This window comes from Lygodium microphyllum, chromosome 6 (assembly GCF_053477565.2).
Source record: "Lygodium microphyllum isolate KBCC chromosome 6, Lygodium_microphyllum_v1.1.10, whole genome shotgun sequence".
Lineage (NCBI taxonomy): Eukaryota > Viridiplantae > Streptophyta > Polypodiopsida > Schizaeales > Lygodiaceae > Lygodium > Lygodium microphyllum.
In genome coordinates, this window is record NC_141140.1 from 55861408 (window position 1) to 55888490 (window position 27083).

The 27083-nt window shown below is 41.6% G+C and overlaps 1 protein-coding gene across 3 annotated transcripts in view; it reads left to right on the plus strand.

Moving 5' to 3' along the window:
• Positions 1 to 2318: 2318 nt before the first annotated feature.
• LOC148034588 (ATP binding microtubule motor family protein) overlaps positions 2319 to 27083 on the plus strand; it is a 198626-nt gene continuing 173861 nt past the window's right edge. For 2 of the 3 annotated variants that reach the window (XM_087679537.1, XM_087679538.1), the window contains exons 1-12: positions 2319 to 3153; positions 3264 to 3463; positions 3604 to 3730; positions 3893 to 3987; positions 17586 to 17706; positions 22893 to 22958; positions 23127 to 23189; positions 23281 to 23331; positions 23472 to 23554; positions 23707 to 23806; positions 23967 to 24057; positions 24420 to 24685. In XM_087679537.1, coding sequence (XP_087535663.1) covers positions 2446 to 3153; positions 3264 to 3463; positions 3604 to 3730; positions 3893 to 3987; positions 17586 to 17706; positions 22893 to 22958; positions 23127 to 23189; positions 23281 to 23331; positions 23472 to 23554; positions 23707 to 23806; positions 23967 to 24057; positions 24420 to 24685 — 1971 coding nt within the window. In that variant the 5' untranslated portion in view covers positions 2319 to 2445. Of the gene's footprint in view, positions 3154 to 3263; positions 3464 to 3601; positions 3731 to 3885; positions 3988 to 17585; positions 17707 to 22892; positions 22959 to 23126; positions 23190 to 23280; positions 23332 to 23471; positions 23555 to 23706; positions 23807 to 23966; positions 24058 to 24419; positions 24686 to 27083 lie in introns of those variants that run through there. The other variant, XM_087679539.1, reaches the window with a different exon arrangement.

Consider the following 27083-nt stretch of genomic DNA (forward strand, 5'->3'; position numbering starts at 1 on the left):
TCACGTGTATGTGTAGGTATGAGTCAAGTTTCACATTGTTGTTCCAACTCGCTAGGTGGTCACTCCATGCCTACTTTTCTTCCCATTTTTCTAGCACAACTATCCTTTGGCCTGGAACAAAGAACACAGCAGACAAGATCACTTCTATCTCATAGGTTGCTTGAATGGTGTTTGTCCAATAGCCATTTTTATATGCAGTCGGATAGGCCCATAAGGTTACCATCAACTTATTGTCCCATTCACTCCATGAGATAGCGATAGCTTTCATCAATATACTCATTAAAATTTTGTTTATCGCATTACCTTGACCAAAATGGCTTGGTGATAATATGATGATGATGCATTTTGACGGACTATCAGGAAGGTGGACAATAGATGGGTGATGATTTTATTAATGAAACTCATTCTCGGATCATTAACTAATTCAATGGGACAATTTAACCTACAGATCACTTGCTCCTAAAAGAACTTAGCTATAGTCCTTGCATCATTTTTCCTAGTCGCTCTCACTTTAGCCCATTTCGTAAGGTAGTCCATGTGTACAATTATATATTTGGCTTGTGAGGACAAGGCTACAGAGCGGCTAATGGATCCAATGAATTTCGTACACTGGTGCTCATCACATAATGCTTGACAAACTTAGTAACATTACAAAAAGAGTGTAGGCCACCACAATTGAGACTAAATAACTTTATATGCGGTAGTGTCTCCTTTGAACTTTATATGCCTCTGTGAGTACATCATGCAGCTCATTTTTGCAAACACATATTCTCAATAAGCCATCTTGCCTTAATGAATGAAGCTAACTGGCAATTAATTGATACGATTGAACCTTCAAAATGAGTCACCATAGTCTACCCTTCTTGATTGGGTGATTTGGGATCCCTTTCTTTAAGATCTGAACTATATCATATGGCTAGTATAAGGTGTAAGATCTGTTTTGTAAAGCTCTTCTTTGTTAGAGATCTTGAAGAGGCAGGCATCAAGTAGATCATCCACGATGCCTTGCTCAATTGCATCTCTAGTGGGTATGCATGATATATGCTTGGCTATATAGTGTTGCTTGCCTTTATGTAGCACCATTAAGAAGTCAAACTCCAATGAAAGCAATAGTCATTTTGGAATGTGCCTTGTTGCACATTGCTTGTTCACAATATAAAACAATACTTGATCATCTACAAAGAGAGTGAATGGTATAGCTAAAAGATAATATCTAAATTTCTTAACTACAAACACCATAGCTAACTCTTCCTACTTTGTCTCGTTGAGTGATTCATCTTAGTGTCAATGATTTGTCTACTTACAAAGCTCATGGGAAAACCCATATTATGTTCACCAAGTTGGCACAACGCTGCTTTTGAAGCATCAATATGCACATGGAAAGTGATAGATCAATATGGGGCTCTTAAAATGGGTGTTGAAGTTAGAGCTTGTTTAAGCCCCTCATAGGCTTGTTGACATTCCTTTGTCCACTCAAACATAATCAATAGCTTGTATAGGGGTCTAACAATTAATGCATAGTTCAACACGGACCATCGATAGTATCCAACATGGCCAAGGAAGCATTGAACTCCCTTGCAGTTGGTCAAAGGTCGGAGATCCACGATCACTTTTGACTTTTGAGTTGTCAATGGCAATCCCATCCCTTGACATTGTGTGTCCTACTATGTATCCATGTTTGACCCAAAACTAGCTCTTCAAGGGGTTCAACGAGAGACCATATTGTCTACATTGCTCAAAGATGATACATAGTTTTTCCAAGTGTTCCTTCCAGGTGGTATAAACACACAAGTTGTCGACAAACACTTCCAATCACTTCCTGAGTATGTATTTGAAGATTACACATACGAGGTATTGGAAGGTAGTACATAGTTGGTCAAGTGTAGGGCATATGCATGGCTCTACAACAGTTGCCATCCATTGGGATTGTAAGCCTATGGTAGCCATGCCAATATAAGGTAGTCTTAGGTTTTTATGTTTTGCCACTATGGTTAAGATATCAAATGACCATGTCTTGGCAATGCACATGGATATTCTTCTTCACTTCTTTCACGAGACCTTTCTCATCTACTCAACACTTGCAAATGTTCATCCTTTCTGCTGCTCTCCTTTGTGCCAAAAGAAAGTCACACCTTGGGGGACAAGAATGTCACAAAATAGAGCAAGCTTTTTCGCCATTGGTTCGTAGGTCAGCAAGGTAACACAAAATATGGCAGAAGAGGAGATGTCCCAATAATATGCCAATAATAAGCCACATGACACGCATTAATAAAAAAAAAAAAGGATCCCGCCATTACATGGAGTTCAAATATGCAAGGATGACCGTCGACTGTGCGTCATCTGTCTCACAGGGGCGCAATTCCTGTTCTTCTTTTCGACGATGCGATCGCGAAGGACAAATAATGCGACGGTGCTCTTGGGCTTCCTGATTCGGTAATTCTCATTATGGAAACGCCAGGTACCCTCAGAAGAAACCCTCCAAGGAAAGCCAAAACCTCCTCCGTCGAGAAGAGCAGCGCAAAGGACCTTTTCAGCAGCACCCGTAAGCGGCTCCTTAGAGAGGGGAAACCTCTCGCCTTCCCACCAGACACTGTGCCAGAACAAGATAATCCTCCCGCTGAGCTGCAAGAGCTGCCTCGGCCTGCACTTGCACCACGTTTGGCAGCTGTGGACATCCACCATGCTCCACTCGAAGAAACTGCACCCATCAGCATTGTGTCCAATATCCCACATGCTGTGCTCGAAGAAACTATGTATACCAAGGCTGAGTCTGATGTGCCAGCTCTTGATTGTGATGCCTCTACAGCTCAGAACAAGCTTAATTGCAGTCAGAAGAAGCATGGCTTTGTCGACAAGTTGTCTGTTTATCTCCGCATTCGACCCCCTCATATCACCGGGGCTCTCAAGCACATCAAGATGGTAGACAAATCGTTTGATGGGTACCACAGAATCACAAAAATTGCTGGAAACAGGGCTACCCATAAAAAATCTGTGGCAGTTACATCATCATTGGATGCACCTGATGTATGTCTTGTTGCACAAGGTTCCACTAAGGTTACCCTTCGTACTCCAGTGTCATTTTCTGGAGCTCGGAAGCCCAAAGTAGAAGAGTTTGATGGATTTTCCCAAGTTTTTGGTCCAGATTGCTCTCAGGTTTTTGGTTTTTTATGCACACATCTTATAATTCTCACGTCATATGTCCTCAATATCATGCATAAGCTCAGTCTATTAAAGAAACTGTAAGCGCAATTGCACATGTGCAGGATGATGTGTTTGCTGCAGTCCTTGTCCCTCGCCTGTTGGGTTTACTGAATGGAGAAAGCTCATTGGTGGTGGCAATGGGCCCTACGAGTGCTGGTAAAACTCACACAATGCTGGGGAATTCAGTGGATCCTGGCTTGCTTCCTCGAAGTCTACAATATCTGCTTAATGGCAAACAGTTTGGAAGCACACTATCTACTAGGTAAAGTCTGCCCCATCATTTTTCAGTAATATATCTTGTGTGTTGAAAACTAATTCTTTTTCCCCCCGTCCCTTCCCCCCTCTTCCCCCCTCTTCCTTCCCCCTGTCTCTCTCTTCCCTCCCCAACAAAAACGGTTGCAGGAAAGTTATCATCTCCATGTTTGAAATTTATTCAGAGCAAGGAGGTAGAAGTGAGAAACTATTGGACCTATTGCAAGATGCTGCAGAGCTTAGTTTGCAGCATTTTAAAGTGAAGGGCTTGCATGAGGTAACAACAAAGTTTGATGTGCTCTACACTATTTCTTGACTTTTTAATAGAGCTGCTGGTATATCTGTTGCTTGCGCCTTATAATATGCTTTTCCTTTTTTCTGTCTGCACACTCTTATCGGCAAAGGTTTGCTTGTGATTTTGGTCCAATCAAGGATACAGATGACTGCATCCACAGTGCAACAAGCAGAATGCATTTTGTTAAATGGATTGCAGAGGAGGACAACAGCGAGTACAGCAGCCAATGAATGCTCTAGGTATTTTCTTTGGACAGAAATTGTGTAAGTGTCTTTTTTGTCTCTGAAAATGATGATTGTGTGATTTGTTTTTCATGCATCAAGCATGGATATTATTTTGTAGGTGGCATTTCTCTCAAATCATCAATGTGCAATGACCTTTAGCTAAACGTTGTATTAATTGGCCACAACAGTCTATACTGTACACAACTCATGCAGTGGATTTCACAACACCACAATTGGACAATAATTTTGAACGCAACAGATAAACATATGAATATGCAATAGAGATAGATAAAGATAATGATAGAGAAAGTATAGAGAGATACAATTACCTTTTACGAAAAAAAAACAGACAGTATAGAGAGACTGAAAATGGCTTCTGATTCCAAACAATTGAGAATTCTGACAGAAATAGGCCCTGACTACTGAGGTGCAAGTCTTTAATCCTGAAGGTGTACTTAAACTATCCTATTCTTTCCACATTCTTTTGGTTCTTAAACAGCCCCCAAAAGCAAATGTTCATTTTAGATGCACATGAGATGTTTTAGTCAATCAACTGGCTTAGAAAGTTTTGTAAAAGGGGACTCCGTGTGCACTCCCACTTTCATCCCTGATCCTCCATTCTTCATCTCACTCTGTGCCAACTCTTCTCCATGATCATCTCCATCATCTCTTTACTCTATTGGTTGCTACCCATCACTAGCCACCAGCTGCTACCCGTCATGTCAGAAGTGGTGCAGCAATGGAAGCATAAACAACATGCTGAAATAAACTGCTGAAACACAAGACAAGAGAAAGAATGAATGAATGAACACAAATATAGATGAGAACTCAGATGTATGCTCGGGAAACGGAATCCATATCGAACACGAGACAACAGCATATAACAGTGAGTCATTGGTTGTGTGGGCACCTTGGCACCGGCTCCTCTCTCCCCAGAAGAATCCACAAATGATGGCTGAAGTATATAGAGGAGGAGGAGCCCTGGCAATTTATACGCATAAAATGAGGGGAGCAATAAATGCAGTCAGCCAGCATTAAGTGCTCCCCAGCCCTAGACAACACTTCAGAAAATGCTAGATAAATACTACATAAAATGTTGTAGCCTCTGCAGCACAGACTCACACCTAAGCTGACTAATCTACTAACACCCTCTCTTAGATTAGGGGTGATTTGAGACAATACAATAGTACAATGATAGGGAATCAATAACTGTACAACATAGAACCATCAAAAGAACCATGGATATTCAAGCAGCAAGTGGCCAGTCCACCATCAAGATGCCTCGGAGAGTATCTGACGTCGATGTCGAGCATAAAAGCACCACTTGAAAATAGAGAAGAATCATAGCAGCTCTCTGGGTTATGTTACCTATGTCACTCAGGACATACAAGATTAATCTGCTAAACATGTCTCTGAACATGTGACCATGGACTTTCCGCCTCCAGCTAAAACTGTCAAAGTGTCCCCTCATGTGGACTCCAGACAAAAGCCGCCCGCTCTCTGTCAAGTAACCAGTCCATCATGAACTTGGATGTCAATCCTAGCTCTAGGATTTGTACCTGCTAGACTTTAGTCGATGCGTTAGGGATGTCCCTCTTTGGATCTTGTGTATCTGTATAGACATATAGATGAGGCACGGCTGCTCCATCTCACCACCCTCTCACACTTCCTCTTTGGCATTGGAGAGTCGTGAAGGATGTCCGCATCACCACCACTAGAAAGCAGCTGAGGAAGGGGCCATTAAGCCCTTTCCACGATCCGAAGAAGAGGATTCCTTCCGCGCCTTGGACTTCGCCATGGCGGGAGGATCGGAATCGGAAGGTGAGGCGGATGATGACTTGTCCGGGAGTCCGCATTTTGCTTTATCTTTTGCTCCTTTTTCTTCTTGGAATCTGCTAACTCTTTGCAGTCCTTTCTTAAATGACATTTCTTGCCACAATGGTAACACTGGGTCTTCGACTTCTTTATCTTTGAACCCCTCTCTGAAGCTGCAAGAGCCTCATCTGAACCTTTATAATGTGACGGAAGCTGCCCTTGTTGTCGCAAAGTAGCCTCATGCTCAAGTAGCATGGAGGACATGTGAAGAAAACTGACAGGAGTTGTAGATGTCTGCACTTGTAAGGCATTTGCCACTCCATCAAACTCCAGAGGAAGCTTGTAGAGTACCGTACCAACAAGATGTGCCTTTGATAGGGTAGACTGCAGAGTGTGAAGCTGGTCTTGGAGTTGGGTAACACGAAGTAGGAAGGATTGAATCGTATCTTTGGATTCAAACTTGCTGGAGCTAACCATAGAGAGTAACGGCCCTCATGGTGGAAGGAGTCTCGTACATCAACTGTAACTTCGACCATACATCTGAAGCTGTCGTATAGGAGGCGACCGCCGGTAGGACTTCTTTGGAAATACACCGAAGTAATGTCAAATAAGCACGGGCATCATCCGAATCCCATGTAAGCACAGCCTCCTCATGGTTGTCTTCATCAAAATTAGATGGAACAGGAGAAGGTTGTTGAGGATGTGCCATAGCTCCACCAACCACGTACCATAACCGCTTCTGTATAAACCAAGCCTTCATCACCGCACTCCATGTGTAATAATCAGGTCCATGGAGCTTGTCATTAGTGGATGTGCATGGAGGAGCCATTTGAAGAGGATTTAGAAAAAAAGTAGAGAAAAGAAAGGATTGGGAGAGGGAACACAGCCAAACCACGAGCACAGATTGCAAAAATCAAGAGTTCACATGCAGTATAACCCAAAATGTGATCAAAATAAGACAAAAGTTGCTGTAAAAAGTGAAGAAATCTGTCAAAAACGGTCAAAAATAGAAAAAACAGCCCGATGATGAGGGTCCAGCCAGGAGGAGATGCAAAAACACCAAAACGTAGGTTGAAAGGGATGCAGAGGCTGTACGGAGGTTGACGTAAGCTATAAACGTAGGCAAAACTGGTTGCCTGATTGGAGCAGCAGCTGCCTGATCAGCAAGAGGGAAAACAGTCCTGAAATCAGCAAGAACATAAATCTTGAAATTTGATACCATGTCAGAAGTGGTGCAGCAATGGAAGCATAAACAACATGCTGAAATAAACTGCTGAAACACAAGACAAGAGAAAGAAAGAATGAATGAATGAACACAAATACAGATGAGAACTTAGATGTATGCTTGGGAAACGGAATCCATATCGAACATGAGACAGCAACATACAACAGTGAGTCATTGGCTGTGTGGGCACCCTAGCACTTGCTCCTCTCTTCCCAGAAGAATCCACAAATGATGGCTGAAGTATATAGAGGAGGAGGAGGAGCCCTAGCAATATATAGGCATAAAATGGGGGGAGCAATAAATGTAGTTGGCCAGCATTAAATGCTCCCCAGCCCTAGACAGCACTCTAGAAAATGCTAGATAAATACTGCATAAAATGCTGTAGCTTCTGCAGCACAAACTCACACTTGAGCTACTAATCTGCTAACATGTCACTGTAGTTGCTGCCGTTTGTATAACTAGCTGCTGCCATGTGGCATCCTATAGGCTGTGTTTTGTCCTGCTGGTGCCCCTGCAGCCTCTTGTATCTGGAGCCTGCATTTTCATTTCCATTTGCTCTGAGATGTGCTCCAGCCTGTCATCTACTTGCCCAGCTGCTGCATTTGGCAGTCCAGCCACCCATCCAGCTGATTGGAGTGCTCTTTCTGCTGTTTGCACTGCCTGGACAGCCTTTGCCGATTGTGAATTCTGTATAGAAATGTTAGGGTTTGCAGTGGAGGCAATAGATTTTATGATAAACACTAACAGTGAATGAACTCAGAGATCAGAGAATGAATGAAATGATGAATCAAGTCTAATGATGGTACAATGGGGGCCCAGGAGCCCTTGGTTTCTGGGTTTCTGGGTGTGCAGGGCTGATGTATGAACTATGGAGTTTGGAGTTGATGGAGTGGCTCCAAATGACAACATAGTCCTGGCTGGTGTCAGTACTTGTGAAGGAGAATGCTCTGCAGAGGGAGTGAAATGCAGTCCTTTGGGCAGGGGGATATTGAAGAAGACATTGGATAAAGGTGGATAATAGTGAATGAGCAGAACGTAGTCCTCCGTAGCTATAGGTGATGATGAAGTTGGTCTCCAAGGGTAGGAGTAGCAAAAACAAAGTTGTTTGTTGATGAATGCATCTATAGTAGCAAAACCACAAATGTTTGCTGACTTGAAATGGGAAATTCTCCGGGGGCAGCAGCAGCAAAATAGAATTCATCTATTGATGCAAGGACTTGTAACAGCAAAAATGCAAACATTCATTGGTTGGAAAGGCCTTTGGGAAGGTTTGCAGCAAGAGCAAAAACTAAATTGTCTATTGATGGAAGGACCTATGGTAGCAAAAATGTAAATGTCTATTGCTTGAAAAGCCTTTGAGAAGGTCTCTTAGGGCATTCACAACAAAAGCATAATTGTTTGTTGATGGATGGATTTGTAGTTGTTTTGTGAAATCACAAATGTTTGCTGGTTGGGAAGCCTTTTAGAAGGTAGATGATTGCTCCAGAAGGCAACTAGTATGTGGCAACGGTGGAAGGAGCAGGAAAAACAATAGTTCACACACTAAATGATAATGTGGGTATGTCATAGTAGGTTAGATGTTGGTGATGCTAGTAGGGCGGTTTGTCCCAACACAAAAGGTAGCATTTGCAACATAGAACACATCTTCAATAGAGGTTGTGTTGGCTGGGTGGGCCTTTTCCTTCATGGGCCGCAGCATGGGCCATCTAGCTGCCACCCACGTGGGGGAGGCCATGGATGGAGCAATTATTAATCATTAATGCATGTAAATTAGTATTTAATGCTACCCTTGATTTTGGTTTTGAATAGATAACTACATTTTGGTATTCTCAATCCCTTGAAGGTTGTGGGAAAGGGTTCTTTGTAGCAACTTGACCCTCATGGATGCACTTGCACTTGCTTGTACATCCATGTCCATAGGGTTGTTGGCACTTGGTGAATCACTAACATCTATCCATATTCTATGCCTCTTTAGAGCACTATCACGTGTGGTAGCATTTGGACTCTCTTGCTTGCTTTCTTCTTTATTTCTCACGTCGACCACAAGGTGTTGGCACCTCCATTGCTCTAGCCTTGCAAAAACATTTAAAAAAAAAGTAGCAAAAGTGATGTGGCAAATAATATCACTAAGAAGAAAATGCAACAAAGATAGATTCTCAACAAGATAGTTGGAGCTAAACATGAATTAAATCAAATATATACAAGGCTTGTCAAGCGATCTTGAGTGGATGGGAGGAAGAAACCATGGTGAAGATGTGCAACACCACCAAGGTTCACCATCCTATAAGTCGAAAAATAGGCCATGGCAATCCCATGTTTGAAGAAACTCTTGCCGAAGCTCTTGTCGTTGCCTAGAGTCTTCTTGAAGCTGCACCCAATAGCTTTTGACGGAGTGAATGATGGACAACCATAGCTCCACTAGAGTGGCATGTACGGAAAGGGTCACACTATTGAATATCAGTTGGTAGTGTGCCTTACTAATGTGCCACCTTGTGAGGTTGTTGATAATGTCTCACACCTCTAATTGCGGTGCAATAGGCTACTAACCTATGGCTTCGGTAGAGCCTCTTGGCCCATAACTACACATGAATCAACATCACTAATGATCATATAATGCACCTTTACCTTGATGGAGGATGGTCTAAGACCAAAGGCAATGCTTTGGGGTCTCTAGGTGTTGTTGAGGGCAATGCTAGCAAACCTCATTTTGCTATATTTGAGCAACTAGTGTTAGCAAGATTAGTCAACTCATGTGTGTGTTTGTATGTGTGTTTGTGGGTTGGGCATATATGATACAATCAGCTGTTTTATTTGGTCCATAATGTAGCCGGCATGTCATTTTTTAATTGGGGGATTGCATGTTTTTGGCTTGCTGATGCTGGTCGACTTCTTGCTCATGTTGGCGTATTTATTGGCCATTGCTCCCTCTTCCAATCATTCATCTTCAACATACTTAGTTACTTGCAGGTCTTGTTGGAGAGAGGGAGGTAGTGCCAGTGCATTACTTAGTTGATGACTCATTGTTGTATTTGACTATCTCTTGCCTTGGTATATGGATTCCATTTCTTAAGCATTCTTCTTTTAGTTCTTTTGCAATGTTCATCATTCATTTGCAATCTCTCTCTTCTTGTATTTTGCAGTCTATTGCACCAATTCTCACACTTCCATCATTGCACCCACTTTTGACATGGTATCATATGTTCGTGTTTGGTATTGTGGTGCTGTTTTCTGTTGCTGCAGGTCTACCAGCACCTTATATTGCCATTGTTGATCTTTTCCTAGTTTTTGCAGCTTGGGCCACTTGTTTCTAGGTAATGTTGGCTTGTTTCAAGCCTTTGGCCATCTACATTTCTGTACTGCAGTCTGCATTTATGGTTTTTGCACTTTGTTCTTTTTGTACAGCTGCACTTAATGCTCATTCAATCTGTGTTTTTGTGATCTCGTGTGTGTTTTCTGCATTTATTGCATTTGTAGGCTGGGCGATGGCCTTTTCAGGCCTTTGTCAATGTCTATTGGCTGTAATCTATGTGATTTCTCCTTTTCACCTATTTAACCTGATTTCGCTCTATTTGCAGCAGTCATTTTGTGATCAGCTATTCTCTTACTTAATGCAGTCTATGCTGCATTTTGGCTGTACTCTTGCTCTACATCTTTTCTTTTCTTCATGTTCATTTCTTATCCTCTCCAAATGGTACTTCCCTATTGTTCCATAGATGATAAGCTTCATGGTCCTAATTGGCTAACTTGGAGTGCCATCATGAAAGCTTTGTTTGTGCAGAAGCGCATGTGGTATGTGGTTTTAGGAGCTATTGTGTGCTGTTGGATTCTGATTGGGATCACAACAACTACGAGGAAGCGATTCTTACTTGGGATATAGATGATACACATGCTTATTTTGCTTGCTTTTTTGGAGTGTATACCTAAAGAGGTCCTTCTAATGGCCACCTCGTGTAGGACAACTTTAGACATATGGGAGAAAATGTGAAAATATGCTAAGGTTTGTGTAGAGAAAACACAAGATGTACGACTACGACTAAAACACAATAACTCAAACAGTAATGCAATAAATGCAAACCCTAAAAGCTAAACTCAATACTCAAAATCAAAATGCAAAAACACAAACATAAACAAAGAAAGAAGAGAAATCTGAAGTGAATGAATCAATGCAGAAGATGAATGGAGGAGTGTATAGAATGCTGAAGTGTAGAGCAGTGAGAGTAGTTGTCCATTTGAGATGGATCTCGAGTGCTGAAACCACAAGTCGGAGTTGTAGGAGTGTGGAAAAGTGTATGGTAGTGGGTTGGACACCAAAACACAGCAATTTGGAGGCTGCAAAATGGTGAATGCAGTAGTGTATCTTCATTGGAAGCTAAAAACTAAATTGCACATTGTTGTTGTAAACGGCAGGGCAATAGTTGGAGGTGGTGTGTCAGAAAGTGTTAGGGCTTGCAATGCTGAAAATGTAGGCTGGTTGACCTTGTCAATGATGCATATTAGCTGGAGACAGGCTGAAACAGTAAACACTGTCACGAGGACGTGAAAATTTGATGCTTTGCTTATGTTTAATTGACATTTGATTAAAGGATTAATCAAATGTGCAATGAAAAGATGCACATGTGTTGCACATGTGAGGTGCAAGCTACTTTTTCATAGTTGAAGGCTGAAGGACCCTGTGAAAAAGATGGGTGTCAAAGGCAAAAGTTGTAACAAGTTACACTTGTTAGATTCTAGGTGAATTTTGTTGTTAGTTTTCCCCTAGGACCATTAATTGGCCATTCAGTGTCAGTGGTGACACTGGGGACTAGGCATTAATTAATGGATTAATGCTTCTCATCAAGGAAACCAACGAATACTGTAAATCTCGGTGCTCCCCTTTGGAGGTGATTTTGCCTCAATTGCACTTTTTCAGCTAAAATATCAAGAGTGTTCTCATCAAGGAAACCAATGAATATTGTAAATCTCGGTGCTCCCCTTTGGAGGTGAAGGGAGTATTTCCTTGTTTTGGAGCAAGCCATGGATAATGACAATCCCAAGGGGTGATGACCTTACCACATGGACTAAAAGCAAGCCAAGTAGAAGGGTCCCTCAAATGGCCAACAAAAGCTTCATGGTAGAAGATTTCTAAGGGGCCAATGAATCATGTCATTAATAGCATGTACCAAAGATGGCTTGTCTTTTTGCTGTACATAGGTGTGTAAGGGGTCTTGTGAAGTGCTAGGTGTAACAGTTGCCATGCCCATGTTAGACTTCTTGCCTCTTCTAGAACGGACATCAACCCAATCTCATGGTCAAGTTAGTCCGATGTTTGCTTGTTTTGTTTTTCTTTATCCACATTGATCCTCATAGGGACCTCATTTGCTTTAAGGCCATCAACCATAAGATTTACATGAGGAGCCATCCCCCCATCCAAGACATTGGTCTTCTTTGGACATTTAGCCACAAAGTACCTTAGTTTTCCATAAGAAAAACAATGCCTTGCAAAAGCATCCCATTTCAAGTGAAAGTGTAACGAAAACATTCCAAGACAATTTAAACGCAACCAATTGGGCCTTTTGTGTGTAGTGTTCCATACCATGTACGTACGGTAACAGTTCATAGCCCTCAAGCTGGGGGGAACTAGAATAGTGCCAATTTTCCCATAACATCTTTAAGAAAAGGCCAATACATTGTAGGATAGGATTCTACTTCTACCTGTATTGGGCATTCTTGTTGGAGCAAACATTGGAAACCTGCTAACTGTTTCCAAGCCACCACATGGACCAAACATCTATAAGAAAACAAAGGAACTCGAGCTGGAAGATCATCCCAATACCTTGTCAATCTTAGTACTACCTTGTAAAATCCCCTTGGGCCAACAAAGATTTCTTCCACACAATCTCCTTGCGATGTAGAGTGTAGTCATTGATGGGTTGAAGAAAGGTCGACTGCATTAAAGGTAGTCGATTGCATTAAAAAATGACCAAAAACTATCTGATTGCATAGCCTTTGACATGTGGCATCTACGATAGCATCTCCCATCACACGTGTGATTGTTGACCCGGCATAAATGATGATGTGGCGCCCTATTGCTAACATGGCACTCAAGCTAACCCCGACGGATCCGTCAATGGATTCGTCAACCTACTCTGCACACTGGAACACTCTCGAACGGCTGCTTGGCTGGAAACTACATATGTACATAGATTAAAAGAGAAAAATGCTTGTGTCCAGGGGATAATTTCTAACACCCCCTCTCAAGGGGATAATTTCTAACACCCCCTCTCAGATCCTGGATGAGGCATAAGGTTGAGGGATTTGGCATGTCTTCGAAGAAGAGCTTGGGGAACCCTCGAACAAGGTGTCCTCGTGACACCCTCCAAAGATAATCATAGTTCAGGTGGCCAAACCGATTATGCAACATCTCAGATTGTGTTTGAGAGGTAAGAAGAAGAGAAGTATGAGCTGTAGAAGACTTTAATTTGTAAATGCCATTCTCCTCATACCTTGAAGAGAGTATCTTCCTTGATTCACGATCAAGGACTCAAATAGCATCATTGTCAAACTCCACCAAAAGGCCAATAGAACAAATCTTACGTATCAAAAGTAAATGATATCCTAAACCTGGTACATGCAACACCTCGGAAGTATGGGTACCACCACGTCCATTTGGAATCAGTTGCATCTCACCCCTCGTAGCAATGGACATTGAAGAGCTATCTCCTATGAGAATTTGTCCACACACAAAGGTCGCAAATGGGCAACACCAACGATAGGAGTCTTATGCCGTGAGGCACCATTGGCAACGATCCACTCTCGAGCTTGGGGGGTTGTCATCGCAACATTAGAAGTCTTCGGTGTAGAGTCCTCAACAACCGCTAAGTGAAGAAAAGCAGCTGATGAGGGTGCAGCCACCACTCCAGAATCCTTTGGGTCCTTCTTGGTGTCCTTCTTGTCCTTGTCGGGGCAATCCTTCTTCCAATGGCCGGAATATGGCATGTCGATTCCTTCTCCTTGTCCTTCTTTGGTTTGTTGTCCTCCTTTTTCTTCTTTTGGTTCTTCCCCTTCTTTTGAGAGGCTTGACTTGTCAATGCCTCCGATTTGGAAGCATTCTTTCCCTTCACCTATTTCTCTTGGTCCAAGACCATAGGAACTAACTCTTCCCAACTAAGAGTCGACTCCCGCCCTGAAGCAATAAGAGTGGGATAAAAGGTATCGAATTCTGGCGGCAACTGGGACAGTAAAGTGATCGCCATGTCTTTGGAGGAAATCAGTTTCCCTGCATTCTGAATCTATATCTTAAGTTGTCTTAGCTTGTTGATGTGCTCCCGCAGTGAAGAAGACTTGCTCACGGACAGGGTCCGCATTTGCACCTCCAAAGAAACCCTTTTCATTAGGGTCATTCGGTTGTACATTTGGTCGAGCTCCAGCCATATCTCTCGAGCCATCGTCAAGTGCTCGATGTGAGCTATCATGGTTGTAGTACAAGACAGAGAAAGAAAAGAACGAATCCTGGCATTTAGTTTGTCCCAGTGAGATTAGGCCTTGGTCAACTCTGCACAAGCATTTGTAGAGAGTTTGGACTCATCTCTCATCGAGGGCCGTTCAATCTTCTTCGTCACAAGCTTTGCCAAATCGTAAGACTCCAGGATGGCCAACATCATCACCCGCCAGATGCGGTAATTGTCACCATCAAGCTTTTGATCCGATGGAAGAGCCGGTAGGACAGGCACCTTGTTGTCCATGATTGCTTGGAACTCCAAATCAGTCTCTAAAGACATTTACTTGCAATGCTTGCACAAACGCAACAGCAGCCCCCTCTGATTGTGTAAATGCAACTTGTTAAGGCTGTTTCCTCCGCTTCCCGAACCTTCTTCAGCTGTCGGAGGCGATGAAAAGGTAAAATCTGTAGTGGAAAGCCTAAAACACAGCCTCCCTCCCCTTCAAACAGCAATAAACTGCAGCAAATTCACCAGCTGGACTCCTTTTCCGCACGCCCACACTCGCTTCAGCCTTGTTCCGACGTGCAATCGTCCCGCTCGCCCTCGAATGCTGAAAATGCAGCCTTGTGTCATGCTGAAATCTCCTCTTCAGGTAGGTTCCTCACTTAGTCAGTCCATCTTCATTGCTTTGATACCACGTCAAAGTGTAGCGATATGGAAGCGTGGGACCAAGATTGAGAGAGAGAGAGAGAAAGAGACAGTAGAATAAGATCTGTTGTAGGAAGTATACTGAATACAAAGGAATGCAAATATGTACACGGGCGTAGTGTGTATGTCTGCATATCTCCCCCTTTATGATGTCACCACACGCGCACACCTCGAGGACAGCAAGGCCTGATCACAATCTGATCTTCACGATCTCGAGAGTGCCTGTGAATATATGAGAGTGTGCAAGAGACTGGCTATATATAGCCTAGGAAAAAACAATGCCCAGCATCAGGTTGGCTGCATTAAATGCAACCGACTGCATAAAAAAATGCCCAAAAACTGTCTGACTGCACAGCCTCTGCCACGTGGCATTTGCGACACCATCTCCTATCACACGTGTGATTGCTGACCTGGCAGAAATGATAACATGGCACCCTGCTGCTGACGTGACACTCAAACTGACCCTGACGGATCCGTCAACGGATCTGTCAACCTGCTCCGCACACTGGAACACTCTTGAACGGCTGCCTGGCTGGAAACTACATATGTACACAGCCTGAAAGAGGAAAATGCCCGTGTCTAGGGGATGATCTCTAACATTGTGAGTCTGCCATAATGGCATCAAGGGTGTGCTTGCTGCATTTGATTGTTGGCTGAACTTCAAAGCATGGGTGCACCTTTGGACAAGGTGGCATCATTTCAGTGCAAGGAACCATTTCTTTTGCCTCCTCCAGCTTTGAGTTGAGCCCCAAGACCTCCAAAACCTTATCAATGAAGGTAGTATTTAGCTTTGGCAACTTTCTCTCCCTTTCTCATACCATTTAATACTACACTCGCTAGCCTCAAGCCCTCCAAAGTGAAGTTCTCTCTCTGCATCCTCAAGCTCTCAAGTGCTCTTCCTTGAACTTTCAAGTTTGCAAGTCTGAAGCTCTCTCCTATTCCCTCAAGCACTAAATGTTTGAATATAGAATTTAAACGTTTGAAGTGTATTGTTTTAAGTCTCAACATTAAGTATAGCCCTTAAAATTATATGTATAATATTTTTTGTATTAGACATGGTAGTGGATATATGTCCAAGACTTTTTAATCAAATTAGTATTGTACATCGGAAAATATTAATCGGATACCATTAGGTGTGACAACCTTGGTTATATCATCTATGTATTATGGTGTTGAGGGTTTTCTAGTGTCCCTCGTGGTATGGGACGTAGGGAGCTTTTAGGAGATCTTCTCTAGTGTCCCTCGTACTACATCATTGCATATTTCATTGTACTCCCGTAATCGTGGAAAGGGTACTAGTGGTGTGAATTTCATGGGTGCTAGGGTACATTAAGCTTGGTGCCTACTAGCACAGCTGGGTGGCACCTTTTGTGGCTGGTTGGTCCCATTTCGCATGGCTGACCTGCTTTCTCTAGGATGGCACTCCATTGCTTATTATACAACTCTCCTCCTCCACCCTCCATTCGTCTCACATCATTGCATGCTATTGGAGAGAGGGAGATTGGAGGCACTGCTGGCCATTGTGTTGGTACCTTGGCAGTATTATAGTCTTCATCTCATGCTTCATGTTATGGATTCCATTCATAGTTACAAGTGATTGCTGTTTTTGGACTTGAGGATTGCAGGGATGGAAGCTTCTTTCTGTCCCATGTCCCATTCTATGTGCCTTTATAGTCACTAGTGATGGCGATTCCTCCCCGTCTCTTGTTTCCATCCCTTGTTCCTATCCCATTTTTCATCACTTGTGACTATGATTCTGTTGCTTGTTCATTTTGAGCATCTTGTGTTCATCTGTCTGTCAACGTTTATGCATTCTGTTCGTTTGCACATCCTCATAGTCAGTTTGTATAGGTTTGTACATGGTTCATAGCTAAATGCATGCACTGCCATCATTATAGTAATAAGTACAGCCTGGAGCACCTTTTGGCTCAATCATACAGCCTATTAGTATTCTATGCTTTTCTGAGTTATTCAATCTAGTACTTAATGATTGTCAGAGCTTCTTGACACTCAGCTTGTTCTTTGCTCTGTGGCAGCATTAATGTGTTTTCTGCACTCAAGTATACTCCTAATTTCAACATACCAGTAGCATACAACGTTGTCTTCTTCTTTTCCAGAACAAGGCCAGTGTATCATGCCATATATCTTTCTTTATTCCATCCTAGGAAATCATGACTGTTTCATCCTAGCCATGTAGAGGGTTGTGTTTTTTCTTCTTAACAACTGTACTTGTTTTATACAACATTAATGTGCAATGTTTGAAGATAAGAAATGCAATCTTTGTGCTCTGACGTTAAAAGAGGACAAGTCTTTTAACCTTGGTTTTCATTGAAGTGTCTAAGGGTTGCTGAATGTTAATGAATTGCTGTGATACCATGAATACATATGCCATGCATAAAGGAGAAAAAAAAACCTTCAAACCTTTTTTTTGTGTGATTTTGGAACAGCCGATCTCATTGCATCATCAACATTTCTACAATGGAGAGCGATATGCTGGGTTCAAATAAGGCAACACTTACAATTGCTGATTTGGCAGGATTTGAAAGAGAAAAAAAGACAGGAAACCAGGTAAGGTATCTTATGTTTGCTCTATGAGCTGTCATACTAAATTCAGGTCACTATTAGTTGTTCAAGCTCTCTTATTAATAAGGACACCATTACAAAAAGAAGAGAGGAAAAGAAAGAAAGAGAATTAGGGAAATGAAGCTTCCCACAAGTGATATGCTCTGCCATTGCAGGACCTCCCATGGGAGATATGTCTTTTGCACCACATGAGAGGAGACACTCACTCGTTTTTCAAGTTTTTGCCTAAGTGCCCAAGCAAATGTGGCCAAAAAAATGTGGGGCTTCATTTTTCAGGTTTTTGCCTAGTGGCCAAGCAAATGTGGGGTCATTCAAAGATACAAAGCTGATAGAACTGGTATAAACACAAAGAATTGAAAAGAAAAGCAAGAATGCATGAACTCAAAGGAAATGAACGAGGGAAATGGAATCCATATACCGAGGCTCAAGTGTGTATACAAAGGCATAGGCAATGGGCAACCAACAAAGTGCTGTAGTCTCCCTCTCTCCAGTAAGAAGCAGTGTGCTCATATGAATCAGTGATTAAAAATGGAGGAGAGAGAACCAAAAAATCATCTTCAAAATAGAAATGCCCTTTAGCTATGAGCCGTGTCACCTAAGAGACGTACAATGCTAATAGAAAAGCGATGGTCCCTTGAATATCCTTTTATTTGCACCTTGGTCATCAGTGCTCGTATGAATTAATGATTAAAAATGGACAAGAGACAACGAATAAATGCATCTACTTCAAAATAGAAATGCCCTTTGGCTATGAGCCTTGTCACCTAGGAGATGCACAATGCTAACAAAAAAGAGATGGTGCCTTGAATACCCATTTATTTGCACCTTGGTCATTTGTTTTGTAACCCATGTTGTTGCTCCCTAGGTTAGTGACATCTCTCCTTGAGCATCTTGGAATACCATTCTAAGCGCTTTCTTTCAAACCCCTTTGGCTTTGGGTCCCAAGCTTGTCTCCTTGATTGCTTTGCATCTCAAGTATGCTATTGGAACTTTGCCAAAGCCAAGCCAAGTGCCTATTTCTAGGCTCCTACATGCCATTATCCAAAAGAAGAGGGTAATCTTCCTTTGGTTTAAGTTTGCCTCAGCTCTCCTTCAAAACCTTATCAAGAAAGTTTTTGTGATACCTTGTCTAGACTAATGTGGTAAAGTTGTTTGGATGGTCTTAATTTGCTCCTCTTAGTTCTCTTGCTTAATTTTTATTAGAAAAGGGAATATTTAGAGTGCTATTTTGGAAATGGATCTATAGAGGGAATCTTGTTGTGCTCAAAAGGGAAAATGACATCAAACACCATCAAGTAGCCAGCCGACACGGTTATAGAGAACACATAGTGCTAGAGATCGGGCAAAGAAGAGAGCAAGAAGATGGCTAGTGACAAAGGCAGGGAAGAATTGCATAAGTGTGAGGCCACAGAAAAGAAGACACCTTTTGTATGGCATGGCAAAGAAGTGAAAAGAATACAATATTTGTGCCAATGTATGTGCGTCATAGCTGAAGATCAGAGACAAAGCTCATTGTTGTAGAGAAGGCCAACAAATGGGCCTTTGCCAACATGGGTGAGTGTCTCCTTTTTTTTCTTCTTCAGGTTGAGCAATTGAAGTATTGTGAACAACAAAGGGATAGGTAAGAGATCTTGATGCTTTGATATTAACAGACTCGGTAGTACCATACTCACTTTTACACTTCTTATGATTTGGGACCATAGACATCTGAGTGAATAAGCTGCATTTTTCAAACAACATGCATTGCACAACATGCAATGCATCTACCATATGACACCTTTGAAGGGTCCTTAAACTCCCAAAGCTCATATGTCCATAACGGGCATTCCAAAGCTTCACATTTTGCATAGGGGACGTAAGATTAGTGATTGCCAAAGTATCATGAGATTCTCGGTTATAAGTGTCCAACAAGAATAAACCCTTGTACAAGGTGTTGGATAGCTTGAGTGTATAGTCCATCTCTCTATCTTTGATAATATATTCTTTGTAATGTTAGGCATAAACAAGTTCTTTGTAATGCTAGGCATAAACAATATATCTAGAAGCATGAAGTTTGAACCATCTGCAGCAGTAATAGTGACTATCTTGATGCCACAAACATCATGAGTGTTGCTGTTTGCATATGTGACATGCTTCCTGGTAGGGGCTGAATATAAAGAAGTAAAGGGGTACTTCTTGGAAGTGATGTGCTTTGAAGCATCATTGTGAAAATACTACGTTTGTTGCATTTTAGCAGCATTAAATGTTGAATCAGCCATAGAAGAATCATAATTGCATGTGAGAAATGCATAATCTCCTCTATCAAGCTGACTGAAGCATCACCATTCACTAATTTGTTGGCTGATGCCTCTTGGACAGCCAAATTGGAGTCTTTTTTCTTGTCCTTGGCCAATCTCTTTTGCCAATTATTAATATAGTGATTGGGCTTCTTGCAATGACATTTTCCCTTCTTTTTAGACTTATTTGAGTCTTGGACAGCCTTGTTTGATAGCTGTCCAGCATCACCCTTATGCTGTTTTTTGCATTTTGCCGAGCTTTACCCTTGCCTTTAAACTAGGGAAGCATAACCACATCACTTGAACGCAATGCAACATTCTTGTGAGTCCACTTCTCTTGCAACAAGAGACCTTTCAACTCCACAAAAGTAAGGGGTTGTTGTCCCCTCCTCAATGATAATATCAAAGAGGTGTGAAAACCAAGATGTGACTCGGGAAGAGCGTTTATTGTGATGTTCACCAATTCAGCATCGTGAATAATCTCATCAGCATTGAGTAGCTACTGACGCAAATTCTGTATATGAGTCAGGTGATCTATCATGCTATCACCCTTATCCATCTTTTCATTTGCCAACTCTCCACAAAGATATGAGGTCTTGGCCTCATTGCAAGTAGCAAACATACGCTCAAGTATATCCCATGTTGATTTTGAGGTATTGCAAAACCAAACATGTGGAATCTCATTTCGAATGCTATCAAAGAAAGTGCTTGAGCATCCTTCAAATCCCATTTCCTTGATCCTCCGTAGGAGAGGGAGGAGGGGTAGAAGCAGCAACACCAACTTATCCTTGAGCCTGACGTTGAGGTGTGAGGTGCGAGACCTCTTGGTTGTTGCAAGTTACTTGTAACATAGACCCACTAGTCCTTTGAAAAGCAAGAAGGCTGTAGACCATAAAACTCAACAACGGGTAGTTGGAGCCATCAAGCTTGTCCTCTTGAGTGAGGATACCAAGGATGTTGCTTTGATCATTGTTTCCTTGTTGTGCCATGTTGTCAAGAATGATAAGAAATTTGCAGCCAAATACTATGATGCGGAAGTATAGTGTGTGTACTCCTCAGAGTACCAGAAATCCATTGGGATTATCAAACAAGTGCAAAACTATCTCACAAATGCCAAAGTGTGCACAATGTCACCCGTGATAGCACTCAGCCACAATAATAACAGGAATGCACTGTTGTATATTGCTGTAATATGCCTGCATCATAATGTGTGCCCATTAATGCCAATTCTCAACAAAATCTGAAATTTCCTGAAAACTTATTGCTCAATTTGACTTTTTAATAGCAATAAAATGTTGTACCACTGATTTCTTGCCTTGGAATGCGTGTAGGGCAAAAGCCCAAAATTTCTTCTTGAAATTTCAAAGAAAATTGAAGAATTTTTTACTTATAGGTCGAATTTCCGCAGAATTACACCCTGGGATGGGTGCCAATAGGGAGCAAGAGCTGGAATCTGCTTTGGGATGCATGCTGGAGCGGCTAGGCCAAAAAGCCCCTAATTTGTTGCACAAATCTAGTGGAAATTGTGCAATGTCACCTTCCTTGGTGTTGAGTTGTGTGCAAGAGGCTGATTTGGTCAAAAGCCTCAAATGTTGGATACCTTGGGATGCATACGAAGACTTTGGGTGGCTTGGTTGCAGCAGGGTTTGTGCTGGCTGAGCTCATGCTTAGAGTGCAGCAGAGGCGGTAGTAGTTGGCGCAACGGGTAGTAGCTTGAAGCTTGGCTGGTGGTGTTGACTGAATTAGTTGGCGGTTCCTCCTCTTCCTTGCGCTGAGCATTGGTTGGTTGTAGCAGGACCTTGGCGAAGTGGCACCAGCTGATGATGGCTGTTTGGGATCCGCATGTAGAAGCTGCTTTGATACCAACTGTGAGAAAACAGCACCAGCAATGGAGGAGAGAGAAATGAGACAGTGACAATGAGTGAGTTGTAGCAAGAGAGTAGAGTGTACTTGCTGAACTGAACTGAAAGAGTGAAAGTACAACCTAGTTTAGGTCATGAGTTGGCCTAACCAGCCTTCCACCAACTAACTAGAGTTAGGCTGACTTACTCTAGTTCTTAGTATCACTAACTTTATGTCTAAAGACACTAGGTAGACACTCTACATTGACATTTGACTAAGTGTCCACACCACATGAAATACATTGAGCTCTGCCCAGAACTACTGAATTCTAATGCTATCCTCTTCATTTGCATGTTGTTTGAGTTTAGTGTGTTAGTCATGTCTATACACACTTTGTGTTTTCTTTGCAAACCCTAGTGCATAGTTACATGGGACAGGTTTTGGAGGTAGGGATAGGAATTGCCATCCCTTGTCACTATGAGAGGGGGGGTCTAACATGGGGATGGGATTAGGTCAATATGGGAATGGGATGGGAGTGGGACGGGATGCTAGAAAATAGCCATCCCATGTTACTATACCCTAGTGTATCCTTGCATGCAGGAGCTGGGCTGTGGGCATAACCTGTGCAGTGTTGGGAGGGGCAGCTGAACGCAAGGGCAGTGAGGAAGGAGGGGCTTGATGTCGGCTGGAAAGGATAGTGGAAGGCTTCTCAACCATGCAGTTCATAATGAGTTAGATAATTCTATGCACAATCAATTGGAATTTCAGAAAGATTAGATTAATTAGAGTGCATTTGTAGACTCATGATTTATGTACAATTAATCCAGTAATATGCATTGATTGTAATGCTTCGAACATCTACTGGTTAAAAGTGCCGTCTCACAATCTATTTTTATGTGGCCACCTAAAAGGCTATCAGGGTCTAGTGAATATGGTCCGTCTGAAATTCTATTTTGCTCGAAGGCCCAGTTGTTAACTAATTATGTAGGGGTTATATAGGCATGGTTTGTGGATTCAAACAGCAGCTGGTACTCATGCTCTATTGTGGTGCAGGGAATTCGTTTGAATGAGAGCAATTTCATCAACAATACCTCGATGGTCTTCGGCCAATGCCTGAGAGTGTGTTTCATAACTTTTCTAAGATGACTTTTCTTTAGTGGAAAGCAAGGAGTGTATTATCTTTTCCTTTTTGGATTTCTGATAGTTGTCAATTTATAAAACTGATAAAAACAGTGACAAGATTTAACTCTTGCTTTAAGCTGCCAATAAATTGTCCTGAATATACAGGCCTTACTAGAACATCAAAGGAATCCGAAGAAAGCACTGCAAAAGCATTTCCAGTATTCCATGGTAAAAGAACTGTAGTTTTGTTACTGACTATATGTGGCTGCAACAATGAAAAAAGCTGTTTTGTTATAATGTCCTTGGGAAATTTTGACAGCTTACAAGATATCTCAAAACATATCTGGAAGCTAAAGGGAACATGACGTTGGTATGGGATCCATCATACTTTTAGAATCACTCTGTTTTGAAACTTAAATTAGGCCATATCTTCACCCAAAAAGCTTTTTGGTTTTTGCAAATGTCAGGTAGGTTTCTTTGCTACATTTATTGACAGGTTGCTGCCTGCAGATTGTGAATGTAAGTCCATGTGATGAGGATTATTTTGATACGGCCTTTGTACTTAGGCAGGCTGCACCTTATTCAAACATCAGGTAAGCCACACGTGCAACCTTCTCAGCAACATGTAATTATGAACAGAAGAAGGCACATGCCATAGTCATAGCACACTGGCTTTACAGTGACTATTTCCTTGTATTGAAAAGATATAGACTATGGTAACGGAAAATATAGTTTTCATATACAGGTTGAGTGTTCAGGCTCCTCTAGAAGCTCCCAGGAAGCCAATGCAGAAAAGGAAGGGTTCTGTGCCAAAAGACAGGCAACCTGTAGAGAAAAGAAGAAAGGTATTACTAGCTATTCTTTGGTGCTAGGGTGTTGCTTTGAAGAGGTGACTGATTCAAGTGCTGATTATTTTTCTGTTTATTCGTGGATATGGAATATGGATGAATTAGGCCAATGTCTTTGATGGTCAATTTACTGACATTATCGACAACCCCATTGTAGATGAGTGAGTGGAAGAGCATAGAGGGAAAAGTGGGAGAACATGTAACTGCTGATTTTGTCAATGAAAGCAGTGAAGGTCACACTATTAAAGGTGCAGTTTTCTTATTAAGGTTCACTTCTTAAGTTGGAAAAACCGCATTACATTGGATAGCTTTTCTTTCAACTTTGAAACACGTGTTCATAATTGCGGTAATTGTTAACATCCTAGTCGAAATGCTTACCCTGGGGCCTCGACTTTTTAAATGGGTTTCCTCATTATACTGTCAGTATTCACTATCCTTTTGGTATCTTGAAGTAGATTGACATCCCCTGAATTTTGTGTCAATTTAACTTGCAGCTATTACCACAGTCCGGTTTAAGTCAGATGTTTGCCTAAACAAAAACTGATCAAGCAGTCAAGTTCAGCAACAGGTGATTCTCCTAACTATGTGTAGTTCCTGTGACTTTTTGCAGGCCTCAATGGAGAGGGAGGAAATGCTCAGAGTCCATGTAGTCTGAATTCATGTGGTGAAAGGATCGTTCCTGGATTTTCTACTGCAGAGATGATACAAAGATCACTCCATCCACTTCCATGTGGATCAGTTGAGATCACAAGTAAATTAGCAGACAAGGTGGATGAGATTCTTCAGTGCAAGGAGTTTGAGAGCAACAGAGATATACGGAATGCATTGTGTAAATTAATAGATCATGTTCTGCAGCAAGAATTTAAGATCTTCAAGGTATTTTGATTTACTCTACGACTGAATTTTATGGGCTAGTTCTTGTTATATCAGTTGCTTGTCAGATGGTTAAAAAATGGCTCAAAAAAGACAATGGTTGCAATACATCATGTTTTTTGTAACAAATACTTCCTCTACCTGGAGAAGGAAAGAAGGCCTTTATTAAAGCTTAAGGCTGTTGTAAACCTGGCAAGTTGGTTGTCACATTCATGCGTGCAAGTTCGGCCATCAAGAAGGGTTGGATTGGGGTCTTGGGGGGATGTGTGGTTAAGTGCATCATATCCTTTTGGTGAGTTGACCTAGATTTGCTCTCTTGGTAAAAGGCCTAATTCAAAGACTTGCTCTTATGCTTTCAAAGTTGGCTACTAGTGATTTTCTAAATTTTAGGCTTTGTGCATGTTTAGTATGAGGCTACCCAAATTCAGAATGCACTTTTGGGGAGGTGAAGGAGTAATGTATTATTCATGGAAGGATGTAGAATGTTGCAGGCAATTACGTGAAATATCAACAATAGTGCATATCTCACAAAACTCATTATTCGAGAATGTAGGTTTGTGTAACCAATCATTTTTGGGGCTATCTAATTCAATGTTGAGATGTTTTCTCTCGCAATGAGCTGCAAACTCAACATGGTTGGTTGTGACATGTTTATGGTAGATTTGATGCTAGCTATATATCTCTGCTACATGATGCTCAGATACTAGATGATTTTTGCATAGCCTATTAGTGCAATTGGTGTAAACATTACACAGCACAACGGACAAAATCTGAGCAAGGAGTAAAGAATACACAACAAATGTGAGAAAAATAGAAATTGCTTTAATTTCAAAAGAACTGATACAAAGATGGCTCTATCCACCCGTGTGCTTCTACTGTGAAGCTTAGATGGCGATATAGATAGATGAAAGGTGAAGAGCTTAAGGCTAGCGTGAAGAACTTTGATTGGTTGAAAGATGACTTGATGATGGTTTTGGAGGGGTCTTTCTTTTATAGCTCGGGAAGGTAGTCAAGTCAGTTTGTTTGACCATATTATGAACCTTTGCTAGTTGGCTAAGGAATGTCCTAGGTAATATTTCCTTTAACGTTGGGCCAAGGGCGTTGCCCTCGGATCCTTGTTACGGGGGTTACTAGCCAGCCCCCTTGAGAACCCTGAGCCTCAGGTTGCTTTTGCGATCCTTGGACCCCCAAATAGGGGTCTATGATAGTTCCCACACCTCGCAAACTTGGTGCATTTTGTCTCCAGTTGCTATCAACGTGATTATTCTATCTAACCCAAAAGCTAGATCCGCAAAGGTCACCTTTTTGCCATCCGATCACATAGACCTCATCTGACATACAAGTTAGGACCCAACTAATATCCGCCCAAGTTCACATGTGGATTCTCCTCATAACGGGGGCCTTAAACTTAGAGCACCATGGATCATTGGTGGCCATAGTTGCCAAGAAACCTGTTTCATAAGGTTAGGAAACTTGTAGGCATTTCATAAACATATAAAACACCTATTTTAAACTTTCACAAATGCCATACCTTAAATGTATTGGGACTTTTGTAATCATTGTTTATCATGGATTTATTTAATATGTTGACATGGATATTGGCATTGATTGGCTTCTTTTACAACTAAAGTTGATGCTAGGCATGGATAGTGGACCATGATTTATACAAATATTGATGCTATGTTGAATGCTCATTTGCATTGTATAGAATAATAAATAATGTCATTGCATGTTTTCTACGTCACATGAGTTATATAGTATATGTATATAAAACTTTCATACTTTTTTCCATCTTGATTGAAACTTGTTTCTAACACTTTACAAAACTTGTATGAAACTTGGTTTCACACCTCCTGTTTTAGAAGCCTGTGGCAACTATGTTGGTGGCACCTTACGAGGGTGGGGCATTGAGCATATTTAACAACTGGTCGGGTGAATTTTTATGGGTCGGTTTCCACTGGGATACTTTGCTTTGGAGCATATGATTGAAATGTGAAAAACTAGTCTTTCATGTTAGACAGATTGACAATCCATGCTTCCATCAATCTTTCCATAGATCTCTTCATCGTTGCCTCCAACTGAAGGAAAAACATCAGTAGCAAGAATTTTTTGCATTGTTTGATCATGCAAAGGTTACAAAAGGTCCTGTCACAGCCTCATTATAAATTCAATTGATATAACAATGATTTATGAGAAAGAAGACAAAAGTAGCTCTGCAATTCTGGTCTGATCATAACTTTTAGTTACAATCACTATGCACCCCTCCTACTGAAGAAATTCTTCGTGAAAATGTCAACTATTTGATCCTGTGTGCTGACATACACCAAGTCAATCTCACCTGCTAGTACCTTCTCTCTCACAAAGTGGTAGTGTACCTCAATATGTTTTGTCCTGGCATGGA